General features: G+C 42.6%; 1 protein-coding gene across 1 annotated transcript; it reads right to left on the minus strand.

Moving 5' to 3' along the window:
* Positions 1-98: 98 nt before the first annotated feature.
* LOC311203683 (protein PRRC1-like) lies at positions 99-12,604 on the minus strand (the record flags this gene model as incomplete). The annotated part of the gene is made up of 9 exons (XM_084278438.1): positions 99-241; positions 433-505; positions 1,339-1,441; positions 1,791-1,894; positions 3,325-3,488; positions 5,702-5,804; positions 8,000-8,157; positions 9,096-9,482; positions 12,499-12,604. 9 exons carry the CDS (start codon positions 12,602-12,604, stop codon positions 99-101), a joined length of 1,341 nt encoding a protein of 446 aa, XP_084134564.1.
* Positions 12,605-13,884: the final 1,280 nt, after the last annotated feature.

Raw genomic sequence — 13,884 nt, forward strand, 5'->3', positions numbered from 1 at the left:
GCTGAAGGTCAGCCGTCTTCCCTCCCCGCAAGGTGCTGTATGGACAGGAGGGCCAGGGAACGCCATGGAGCGTGCACCCATCTGCCTCTGTTTTGGCTTTAGCCCCGTAGACAAGCGGTGCCAGCAGCCTGGGTGCTGGCAAAGATCCGAGGGCCCCACAGGGGGTTCAGGAAGCCGTGGCGTGGCCATGGGGGACAAGTGGAAACCCTCCAGTGAATCCCATAAGGCTTGCCCATGCTACCTTCAAGAGCCAAGGGCCACTTACCAGCAGGTATCCCATGTGCCCTGCACAGGCCAGCACAAGGACAGCAAAATGAGGAAGGAGAGCAGTTTCATGTCTGTCAGGAGGAGCAGCAGGAGAACGTGGTAGCTGCAAGAAGCAAGCAGAGCTTGTTACCCACAGCGCAGCAGCTGACAGAGTGCTCACAGTACTCCCGTTGCCTGGGGTGCCCTTGGCCACAGGGCTGATGTCACAGATCCACTGGTTCCAGGTGCTAGGCACAGCCTATGGGGCGAGGGGAGGGGCAGCATGGGGGCGTTCCAAGCTGAAGAGAGGACAGAAGTGGTGCTTGGACACCCCTGGGGTTACCCATAAAGATAAATTTTCATGGGGACACAAATGTGTTTGGGTCAGTGCTTTGACACTCTTTAGTTTAGGGGTAAACGTACTGACCTGCTTTGCTAACAGCTCTGCTTTTGAAGAAGGGCGGAAGGAAGGACTGATAAGAAGCCTGCTCTGCTCAATTGCTAACGTGCTCACACAGACACCTCACTGGTGATGCCATTTTGTTGGCATTAGATGACACTCAAACACATCTGGGAAGTAAGCTAAAGAAAGGAAAATGAGCCTTTGGACGGGTAAGAGTGCTTACTGCACCTCCTAGGTGCACTTGCTTAGTGCATTACTTGAGCTACAAGACCTCCTTCTGCACCTAAGCAAGAGTGAGGATTCTTATCTATCTAAACATTTGTGAGTCATGGAATCAGATTGATGACAACAATTCAATAATTAAAGCTGTACTTCCTTTTCTGAGGGAGTACTTTGAGGTTATTTTTTCCTTGGTTAACTTCTTCTTGGAATATTTCTTCTTCTTTAACAAGAATTAAAATCAGCGGCTCAAGTGCCATGTACTGCAGAATGAAGACTCCCAAGGGAGAACTGCTTTTCTACAAAGGCCTGAAGATTTTTAGGCAATGCATGACTGAAAAATATTTTTGATCCTCATTTTATAAACTAAGAAATTCAAGTGTAGCTACTACCAGTAAGAGCTGACATCATAAATTAAATCTTAAATCCTAAGTCTTAATCCAATTTTAATAAGAAAACAGAAAACTCGCCTGCTGAACATATTGCAAAGGCACTGGTGTTGCTTGGGTAAAAGCTTCCAGATGAATTCCATGAATTGGATCCTCGATAATCAGACATCCAATGTCAAACCACCTGCAATTACAGCCAAGTTAGAGTCTGTTGAAAAGCAACATGTTAGCCCTTGAATGATGACCGTTTTACAACCTCTAATACAACTGTAGTTAAAAATGTAACAATGACTTACATCAAGGCATCCCAGCATTTTTCAAATCAAATTTGCATGTATCAGTTCATGTATATACAAAAAACTGAAGTGCCTGTGTTCCCATCTAAAGAATTCTATGGTTCCTGTTGTTTCATGTATTTTATATGTGTCTACATATAAATGACATTTTATTCTTTAAAGCACTGGAAGCAAGACCCTTTGAGTCAATGAGAAACAGCCCTCTCCCCACCTCAGGGATATATTTCAAGTTCTCACTTGTCAGGAAGCAATTCCTCAATGAAGTTTTCTACCGATACAGCAGGCTGTTTTTCATGGATTACTCCAGTCCGGCGCAAGCTGTCTATTCTTTCTTGGGCTCCCTACATGGGAACATGATCTGTTAGACAACATTCTCTTTCAATCACATCATACAACACTCAGAGATGAGTGCAAAAAACCCCTCTGGAGCAGAATTTTCAAGTTAAACAGAAAACAGCGATTTTGAAAAATTACTCTTTTTATCAACAGTAGAAAAACAAGAAACAAAAGTCATGAAAAAGCACCATAGCCTTTCCCAAACAGGAATCTCAAACAGTAACACAAGCTATGATAAAACTCACTAAAGTATCAGAATATATCCTGTTACTCACATCAACATTTTTGCATCTTAAGATCTGTTGTGCTTTGATCCTTTCAGAGCTTTGGACCAACTCTGTCCAGTGAAGAGACCCTCTCTGTTCTGGTACCTATCCAGCTAAGGAATCATTTACTCCAACCCTGTTCTCACTCTGAGTTGCCATACAAACACTATTACCACTACGCTGCAGTAGCTAATCAGGTAAAGCAACATGTCTATTTTTCTCCTTTACCTCCATATAAAATTGTTTCAGCTAATACATTGCTATGAGGATAAGCTTCACTCCGCTGTGAATGCTGCCACAGCAGTTAGGAGAAAATACCTCCTTTTTATGGAGGAAATGGTTTGCTTACATTGAAGAAACAGAATACAAAATAGTTGGTGTCACTGGGTTTAGGTATTGGCCAAGGAGACGGTTCCACCTAGATACAAGGAACAACTGTGTATTTTTAAAAGGTGGTGAAACAACCCTTGCTAACTCTTCTTCTGGGCCAGCACAGCTTTTTGAAAAGCTGCACAATGAATTCCTACATACTAAATGTAAGAATGGAGCTGTTCAGGAAGATCCTTGGCAAGTGTTGATCAAACTGTCTTTCACCTACAGAATTAGTTGGGAGACAACCCAGTCTCAAAGGCTCTCTTAACTTCTGATTACATTTTTCCTATTCAATTTCTCATGTTTAGTTTTCATCCCAAAGTACTGTGCTAGTGACAGACTAAGAACAAATGCCTGATACACTTTCAAACTACAGTCATATCACAATGCCTGCCAGATGTGATGGCAATCAACTGCTTTAGAAGAAAATGGACATAAATGTTCTTCACTGCTGTGACCGCGTTTGCACAAGAACCCCAAAGGCTATTCCAACAAGCAGCTTCAGAATGATCTAACGGAACAGGCGGCAAGTTACACCAAAAACAAGAAAAGGAGAAGTCTCCCAATGCCACAGACTGACATTCCCCTCAGGGAAAATCAGATTTTTCTGGGTCAATGCCCCATCCCTGGAAGTGCTTAAGGTCAGGCTCGATGTGGCTTTGAGCAGTGTGGTCTAGTGCAGAGAGTTTCAGCCCCCTCTGCTGAGGACAATTTGTAAGGTCACTTCCAAACCAAACCACTCTCTCATCCTACGTTTCCATTGCCCTTCTCTGTGCTGGAGGTACTTTAGTACTTACTTTTAAACCTGCAGCGTAGCCCACAGGTTGGGGTGCGATGTTAGACTGCGCAGCCTCTCCAGTAACAACGGCCATTCCAAAGACTTCTTGAAAGGCATCGCGAATGGCTGCAACTTTCACCTCTTTGGTAGAAGTAACCACTATGTCCAGTTCTCCCCCAGTTTCTGTAAAACACAGGTGTGTGTATATATATAGAGAGAGATGTATATCTATGAGCGTGTACTATTCTTCATTCCCATTACAAGCCAGTTTAAATACATTCTACATCTTAAGACTATGCTTCAGTTGGTCTTCTCTTTCTCACATGTTGCACAAAAGTTCTTTCCTGAAGCAGAAGTCACTTAATTTAGCTAGTCACCTAACTTTTACTTCCTAAGTGATTCATCAATGAAAAAAGGACAACAGGAACTGAGGCGTATTCTGCACCTGAAACAAAGCATAGTGCTCATTTAAGATGACAACTCATGGATTTAGAAGAATAATCCTGACATTCACCTCCTGCTGCTTCTGCCGAAGACAGAATATTGAACTAGATGAACCACTGGGCTAGAATCTCTCTTTTAGGGGGAAAGACTGACAGAGATAGGCACGTTCAGCCTGCAGAAGATAAAGCCAGAGGGATCTCACTGATTTGTACACATATCTGAAGGGAGCCTGCAAAGAGGAAGAAGCCAGACTCTTTTTGGTGGTGCCCATGGACAGGAGCAGAAGCAATGGGCACAAACTGAAACAAAGGAGGTTCCATACAAACATCTGAAGGATCTTTTTAACCATGAAGGTAACCAAGCATTGGCACAGGTTGTCCAGAACCACGAGGAAGTCTCCATCCTCAAACATACTCAGAAGCTGCCTGGATGCACTCAAGAGAATCAAAGAATGGTAGGGAATGGAAGAGAACCTTCTGCATTCCAGTTTGTGCCCATTACCCCCTGTCCTGTCACTGGGCACCACTGAAAAGAGTCTGGACCCATTCTCCCTTCAGATATTTAGGAGTATTGACCAGATCCCCCCTTAAGTCTTCCCCAGACTACTGAGACCAAGCTGATTCACCCTTTCCCCCTATGAGAGATGATCCCGTTTTATTCCACATATTGCCCACTGCTTTAGTACAATGGTGCAGCAATGTGGTCAGCTGGATCACACCACAGGTCCAATTGAGTGACAGCTCAGAAAAACAAAGCGCACAAAGGTGTTAATGCTTTCTTCTCTGCCTCATCAGTTTCCTGACCAGCTTCACCTACATGCAAAGAGCAGCACTAGCACAACTAAGAAGGAGGACTGCTCACCAGACTGCTGCAACAAAAGCAAAAAGCAAAACAAAACAAACAAACAAAACACAGCAAGGAAAAAACACCTAAACCAGCCAAACAAAAACCCAACCCATAAAACCTGTCCAGTACTCTGACAAATTGTAGAAATCTCAGCTCAGTTAGACGTGACATGAATGTACTTTAGTAAAACACAAAATTGTGACTACCACAATGCTGCTCCTTCCTATTCATTTTAAAGCTCTAACTGAGATACTATGCTTTTCATTCCAGGTTCAATGCTCAGCAATACTTCACAGAATCACAGAATCATACGACTGGAAGAGACCTTTGTAGATCATCAACCCTTTCAGTAAACATTTCTTTCTAATATCCAATCTAAACCTCTGCTGGCGCAGCTTTGTGCCATTTCCCCTTCTCCTATCTCCTCTCACCTGGCTGAAGAGACCATTGCCCACCTCCCCACAACCTCCCTTCTGGTAGTTGAGACTTTATTAGACTGTTTTAGCCTTTTCAATGTTCTTCCCAAGTGTTTCAGGAACTGCTTCAAGTTTGCTGAGCTTCCTAAAATAGTATAAATACTGTTGGGCTAGAAAAGCAGAACAGCTGAAAGTCAGAAGAAAGCCTCAAAAGCGATGTAAACACCGTTGTGAGCACGCTTACCTTTCGGCTTGTCGACCCTCAGTGCGATACCTTACACACCGGGATTTAATCACCAGATCCAACAGAACACATACAGCATATTTTAAACTCAATTCCATATCACTCCCTCAAACAGAGAAACAGGGAGGGAAAAAAGTATGTGACTTCCAGATTACAGACAAGGACTTGTCACCGTTTTGTTCTCTGTAACTTGCTCATCTCTCACAACCTGAACTGAAGGGTATTACTATGCTACTACCTAAACTACAGCAGAATACACAAGTAAATGAACCTTAAGACGCACATAAAAAAATCAGCCTGCAGAGTGAGAGTCTCACTGGACAACGCACCTGAGAAATCACCACGTAACTGTGACAGAATTAACACACTCTCCAGATAAACTTCAAGTGCTGTTACATTAATCTAACATTCTATGCATTACTTAATGGTTTGTCACAAATACTTACTGATATATGGAACCATGCCAGGGTCCAGCGGTGTAATCATGGTCTCCACTGAATGTTTGGGTTTATCAAGAACAGACTTCACCATGGGATTCTCAGCTACACCCTAAACATAAGCAAACAGACTTCCATATTATTTTCTCGTTTTTCCCCAAGAAACTCACAATAGCACAGTTAAAACCCAACCAAACAAAACCCAAGTATTAAGCTGCTTCGTGGTCTTCTTACCACATTTACACTTTGTAATGCCTGGTGCATCTCACTCGCCAGCACAAATGCTGCAAGACGTGACCAGGAGTGCGTGACTTTTCGGATACAGCAAAGGCCAAATATCATCACCGCCATCCTCTCACGCACCAATGCAGAAACAGGCCTGCCAGTGATGGTGGGCAACACACTTGATTTCCTCCTATTCTGGGACGGGAAGTCTTGAACATTTAACAAATACTAATTACAGCTATCATCAGACTCGGTAGCTAGACTCAAACTGTGACAACTCCAACTGAAGAGCCTCTTTGTTATGACCTTACAGACAAGAGGACCTATTTTTGAATGGCCCATTACTAACAAATATTTTTACAGCTGAAATTGAGCTGAAATTCCTCAATTTATAAGTAGATTCTAAACAACGCTGAAAAAACGCTCTATCTTCTCCAGCCAAATCCCAGGTGGAGCTGCTGACAGACCTAAAAGTTCATTAAATGTAAGCACAAACACTGACAGGGTCTGGCTGGCCTATTATCTACCTTGAGGGACATCTGAAAGAATGGTGTTGGATTTCTGAAGAACAGCAGAGCAAAAAAGGTAGTTCAATCGATTTCAAGAGCAGAAACAGAGATAACTGCAGCACTGCCGTGTATGCACTTCAACAGAGAATCCAGCTTGCATTTCTGCAACAACTGACAGTTAAGCCTCACAGATTCTGTCTGATGTTTAAAAACCTGACTCTGACATGTGCTTCCACACATCCAACACTTGACAGCTTCAGTACAACTAATGATTCCTCATTCTTCCACCTAGGAAATTCTCAGAGGTCATGGAAAACACAGAGCACGTACAACATTTAATACTCCAATCAAAGAATCTACATTTGGGTTGAAGTCAATCATACACATTCTCCAGAAACAGACATAGGTCACTTGCTGGATCCTACTGGTATACAGGCAACAATAACGTGGATGAGATTGGCTTTTCAACTAATTCACTACTGCCCTTTCAAACGGGCTACAAAATCATGTCACAAGGAAAACCTTCTCTTCTGGAACATTACCTTCTATCGCAAAAAAGCAAGAGGAATATGGTGACTGGAAGACGTTTCTACTTGAAGACCAAAGAAGCTGTCTTTTTATGATTATAAGACACGTGCCCTAGAAAAAAGCAGCACGACAACTCTGCTCTCACCATACTGATGGACGATTAATCTTGCTCTTTAAGACTGTAGCACTGTCAAGATGACTGGAGTAAAGGGGGGCTCACTATGCCACATCACACACAACTCATTCTTCCAGATTTTCTTCTTCAAAAGGCTTTGAAAGCCCCTCCAAAAGTCTCCAGTCCCACTGGGACGTCAATCTTGATTCTTCCTTCCGATTTACTATCGCACAGTACAGATAGTAGTGTTGCTCCTGAAGGCAGCTCAGAGCTCACACACAGTCCCTGCATCTTTCTGCCACAGCCTTCACGACGCTACTCAGATGTAGCATGTCACAGCTCCAAAAAGGTTACAGGCTCATGAGATGCTGTCAGTTGTTGCTGCTTATTTCCTCTCTACGATCAGATCGCACCACAAGGATTATCTGTTCTGCATTATACACTCCGTGCCCTCTAGCAGAATAGAAAAATCCTACAAAATACCACAGACACCTCTTAAGAAACCCCTCCTCAGTGGAAGAAACACTTATTTGCCTCTCCCTGAGGAGACTTGTTTGGTTTAGAACAGGAAGGACTTGCATCCCCTAAAAAACCAATTCAGTTCATTAGGAAATGATAAAAAAAACCAGGATGTACAAAGAATCAAAGAGGTTCTGACATTTCCCATGATTTAAGGGCATGTGACAAAACCTCTAAGGTAGAAGGATCTCCCTGTCACGAGCACCTAGACGCCTGCATTTATGTAGTCATTCCTCTTCTGGAAAGGAAAGAAGCACAGTTTCAGCAAACGCGCCTATTAAAAACAGCCACCTGCAACTGAGCACAGAGGAAAGACAGGACCTAGAGCAACATGCACTTAAAAGTTGTATCTTGTTAGAGACAACAAAAAATGGTAGTTCCTCCTGAAAGGTAACATACAAAACCACAGAGCTTTATAAACCCCCACAGCCCTCCAGCAGGTGTTCCACCTTGGGCAGTAGCTACTCTGGGGTCTTCAAGCTCCTCAGGAAAAGTGATTGCAGAACCAGTTCCAGGAGCCAAAGGGGAAGAGAAAGTTGCTTGCTGAGTAATAGGATCTGTGAAGACACCTAGGAAGAGGGAAAAACAAGACACAAGTACTGCGTTTCATTTCTTATGCCGTAGCAACATGCAATTGTTTTACAGGAAAATGAACAGGAAGAATAGAATAATACTGGGCTGATTCCTTTCATTTCTTGAAGGCCCCAGAACAATCCTGCTTGTTAGAGTTTAGCAGAGGCAACTACTGTGAATGAGTTCAACAATATCTGCTCATAGAACCGAGCCTACCTGCACCTTATGTGTAAAATTAAACAAAGACATGTTAGCTTAAGAGTGGTGCTTTTTATTGTCTTCAAATTTCCATAGGTCTTTCTGGACAGACTGCTTAAAAGACATGTCACAAACAATGGTTAAAGCCTGACTCAACTGCTGCTGAAGAGCTAAGTTTCCATTAGGCTAGTAGAAAATCACATCAGTTCAGCAACTACAGCACTCGCTTGCATGGCAGGCAAGTATTTTCCACTGTCCTGATGCAATTTAGTAGCCAGAAGCAAGAAAAGAGAAGCTACTCTCATGTGACGGACGACTTCTTACAGATAGCGAGCTTCTCAGAACAAAAACTTGCCCATTAGGAGATTACAGCCTGAGATACCTTACCATTCCGTGGAAATACAATGGCTGAAATTGCCTCTGAGCTGAACAGCAGCAACACAGAAATAAATGGTCAGCTGGGCTTTCCTGGGCACATTTTAAAATACTGCTCTCAAACACTTTTCTGTGAGCCTGAGTGCTAGCAGAACTCTATGGAAGAGGACTCTTGTCCTACACCGTGATCGTACTTCAAAGGCCATTCTCCATTCCTCCGAGCGCAGCTACTCAGTAATTAAGTGTCACAAGAATACTAAAGAAGCTGAACTTGTGGGACTCTAGCAGACTGCTGAAGTAGCCACCCAGGAGACCCCTCATCCTGTCTCACAAGCACAAAGGTCTATATACAAAAGGTTACCTGTGACGGGAGGTGCAGAGAATGATGGCATCAGTGGGCTCTGTGGTGCTCGACCAGCATGGCCTCTGGTGATATCATATGTTGAAGACATGGAAAATCCTGAAATCGGGGGACCAGCAGGAGGTGCAGGAAGACCAGAGCCAGCAGTAGAGCTTAATGAAGGAGCTGTAGAGAACTGCGACACAGAGGTACTAGAAGACGAAGGGGCAACTGGAGGTCGGGCTGGAGTTAGAGGTGGCGCCATAGTAGAAACTGTTGCAGATGGCACAAGTGGAAAAGAAGATGAAGTCATCATAGAAGGAGGAAGTGGAGATGCTCCAGCTGCCAGAGGTGCTGAGCACTCAGGAGAAGATGACAGGCTTGGTGTAGCAAGGGGACTGGACAAAGCTAGGGGAAAAAAAGACAAATGGAATTTTAGAAACACCGAGCCTTCATCTCAGAGATTCAGGTATGTAATTGTTCAGCTAGTTTACAAGTAAGTTTTGACCAAGTCTGCTTTTCTCCTTTCAATGGAAAAAAGTTTAGTTCTGCTTGAGTTTGCAACCACCACCAATTGCCCTCGATTTCTGGAGATAGTAGCCTGGAATCTCTTTTCTTCTCTGACCCTATTTATCACAGCTAAAAAGACGAGTCAACATTTGACTACCCATTTTGTAGCTGATGAAGTGGGCCTCAGAAATTTCCAGCTAGCACACTTCTTCCTGCTTCATCCACAGGAATAACAAAGATGCAGGAAGTGTCCCTCTTTAGATTAAGAAATGCACTCAGGGGACCTGTGAGGCTGGGACTTACTGCAGAGGTACAGGTCTATGAGATGGGCTGAGCACCAGGCAGCCCTCTCTTCCCTGGCACCCAGCTACCCAGGCTCCTAAACGCTCTGCTTTCTGTGTTTCAGTCTGGCCCCCAGCTGATCCTTGGATAAGCCAATTTTGTTCTCTAAACCAAATTTAGACAGAAAATTAAGCCAGAGAAACAGAAAACACTGGTTTTTACAGCACTAAGCTGTTGGATCAGCTCAGATGTGAAACTGCACTCAGCCTAAACATTGATGACAGTCAAGTGACGTGCCAAGTTACCGTAAGGAGGTCGTTTCCAAACTTTATCACGCACACCAGTCAATAAAAAACAGAACATGCACACCCCCAACATAGCTACAAAATACTTACATGGGCCACTGTCCTAGTATATTCCATAGATTTTAAAACATACAGAACAGAAATATCAAAAGGATGAGATAAAGATCAAGAAACTCTTCTGCTCCCACTGAAAATTAGTATTTGAATAGTATATTCATAAAACAATATGTTATGTTATTAATGGTTAGCACACTATAGAATACCATTAATAATATTGTAGTGTGAGCAATGTTACTACAGAAGCCTCATTAATTTTACATCAGCAATTTGGAGGTCTGGTTCTATATTCCGATTATGGCTTTAATGGTTGTCACACCTGGAAAAAATGCCTTACAAAGACACACAGACCCAAACAAAAAGGTGTTGCTGGATGTGCTTACAAAACCATGCTATTTGTTTTCGTCTCCCAGCCATCAAGTATATGAAGGCTTATCTTGAAATTCAGCTAGCAAATGTTCATCTTCCTTGATGTCATTCAATTCTTCTGGAAAAATCATCAGAAGGTGTTGCACTTTGGTATTCCTAACAAATGGGCTCAAAATCCACCAAAGCTAATTCATCTGGAAGATTTTTACATAGCTCAGGAAATTCTCTTTGCCAATTTACATATACAGAGTGGAAAGGGTTTTTTGTGTGACACTTGCAATGATTTTGGCAACAGGAATGCATTGACAACATAAACACTTTCAAATAACAATTTTCTCAAACGCATGACTTTCTTACAAAGAAGTAGGTAACTCCTTCTTAAAACACCACCTTTATCTTGAAGGGATAAACCACCTTTATCTTGAAGGGACAAACTGTAAGTGTGTTTTGGGGTTTTTTTAAATAACTACTGGGTAGCACACTGCTGATGGCCACTTGTCATCACAGAAAATGTCAGCGAGTCTGCAAGTCTGTTTTGGTACAAGAAGAAAGCTGAAGCCATATTTAAATCCCTTGCCACAAGACAACCAGCAAACCTCTGTGCGATGCACAAAAGTTTCACGGTCACTTCCTCTACCATTACAAGGTGCAGCTAAAAACAACCCCTACTATTTAAAGAGAACTTCTATAAAATTAACCACACTGCTGGCATCCTGTAGCCCTTTGTGCACCAGCTCCACTTTCACTGCTGCAGTAACTTGCCTATGAATGAGGCGGTCAATAAATGTCATGGGTGGAAATAGATCGGTAACCTTATTCGAGAATCCATTTTTAGCCTAGTCAAAGCAATCACTCCATCAATGGTTACTCTGAGGCAGTCTTAATAAAAACATGGCTTTTATTAAAGAAATCATTCACTGTTGAGGATGCAGCTTCTCCAGCACAGCCCTCCTTCAGCATTTGACAATAAAGTTGTTCTTTCTGTATTTCATTACTGAAACAGAATTTAGCAAAAACCATAAGCAGAAACACGTTAGGAACATCTGTACAGCAAACCTTCCATACTGTGATCTGTTCTCACGCTTGTTTCTTATAATCATCAGCAATGTTTTCTATGTCTCCTCCCAACAGAATTTCCTGACAAATCCATTTGTCAAAATATTGTTTGCATTTAATATTACAGACATTTTTACCATGTCAGGAAAAACAAGTGATGCCCCAAAGAATATACATTTGTCTCTTCTCTGGTGGTTTCTGAAATATATGCCAAGAAGTATATTCGATATCAGTAAAGCTTGATTTTTCTGCTTTTTTTAGATAAAAGAACTATTAAGGAATGCTCTGGTATTTTCTTCCTGCACCCAATGGATCGCCCAGCACATCCTCCTGGGGCTAAGAGCGCTCCACTCGGGAGTCCACGGCACTAGTGTGACTCAAGGTAATGTTACCAGATGTGTCAGAAAACTGAGCATTCGGTAGTCAAGCACATGGGGTTCAGACTCTGGAAAAATCAGATTCAGTGCTCTGATTACCACCCACAATAGTAAAATCCAAGTGATCGTCCACGTTTCTCACTATCCCCCACAAGACTGTAGACTTGTTTGAACTCCCTTCTGTGCTGCTCATCTCACTGTGCACTGTACTGGCCAGTATTCCCTGTCCCCACGTCCTTAAAAACCCTAAGTGCATCCACATGACTTCATCAAAAAGTTTCAAGAATAATAAAAACATTTACACTACTCTCTGTCAGATGTATGCCATACTGCCATGAGAAAGAAACAAATTCTTCCCATCAGCCTGGAGAAGAGCTCTCTAGGTTGATCCCAACACCTCTGGATGAACTGCTGTGCTTTAAAAAGACATGAATAAATATCACTGAGTTTCTGAGGAAGTTTCTGTACCTAATGACCTACTTGTAGCAGCAGTGGTAGCAGCTGTAGTCTCCCCTGCTGTGTTTGGTGGGGGTGTACCGGGTGGAGTTGTCTCTATTCCACTCTCTTCCACCATTTTCCTTCAGCTACAGAAAGCTGTAAGACAAAAAGAAAGGAAAATAAAGAAAAAGCTTATCTTGAGAAATAGGGATAGTGTTTGCTGCAATACTGAGCTGTAGTAACTCCAAGAAGGACCTGTTCTTTTCAGAGCTGATGCATGACAGGATGCAAAAGGTGGCAAGAAGCGAGACAGAGAACGAAGTCTCCCCCTTCTGCCCTTAAAGAACCACAACTACCCCTGAAGTTGGAGCCCTCTCCAGCTTAAGCACTGCCCCAGATGCTCTCGACCCACCATCAAACTGACTGCAAGCACTTTCTCCAACACCAGGCATAGTGGCAGAGCTTGCAAGGGCCTAGGGCTCCAGACTCCGTGACCTGAACTCTATGACCCTGTCTGCTTAAAGGAGAAGCTAAAGAAACCTCCAGACACGCCACAAGAAACCAGGGAAATTTACTTCCAACCTACCTAGAAGTACAATGACATTCATTTACACTGAACAAGTTCTCCACTGCACACAATTCCTGTAAAATCCAGGTCTCGTACTGCTCTGGTGAGTATCAGAAGTGACAGTAATTGAAAACTTTGGCTTTTCTTTTGAAGGCCACATTACATTGAAAGTATCTTTCAGCATCTTTGACTACACCTGCACAGTGCACTACTTGTGGAAAAGTAAAGCGATGTGCTTATTTAAAACCCCCTAAACTAAGAGAAAGGCCTCAGGAGATGAAAAGGAGAGGATGAAAGACTAAGATTAACACCTGGAGATTTTTGTTCTTCAGTGCAGAGGAAGTCACCTAAAACCCCCTGCTTCCTCCCAAGTCTGGTAAACCAGACCGAGATTGTTTGTACCACTCCCTGAGGTAGCAATTCCATAAGGACATTTTAATAACATAAAAACCCTACAGAAAGGAATTTATGTCTGAAAAATTGGCAGGAAAATATTTTCCATCATATCCATTACCTCAGTAGCTACTGAGGACTGACAGCTTACTACATTTAACAAGTATCAGAGGAAAAGCCTTAGGTAATGTGTTGAGTAAAAGTACTCACAGGTATTTATAAAGAACTCCACTTACAAAAATACAGGGGGGGTTCCTCTAAAAAAAAAGAAAAAACCCTCACTGCTGTTTAAAATGTGTATACAGCTATGTTTAATGTAGAGGGAAAATTACTGTTATGACCAAACTGAAAAATACAAAAAGTAGGATGCCAGTGTTAGTCTGGACAGGCTAAGGAGCATCAAAAGCAAATGAAAGCATTGAAATCACAAAGGAGAAAGTGTATTTCCTCTTACA

The sequence above is a fragment of the Gallinula chloropus genome, assembly GCF_964237585.1.
Source record: "Gallinula chloropus genome assembly, chromosome: Z".
Taxonomy (NCBI): Eukaryota; Metazoa; Chordata; class Aves; order Gruiformes; family Rallidae; genus Gallinula; species Gallinula chloropus.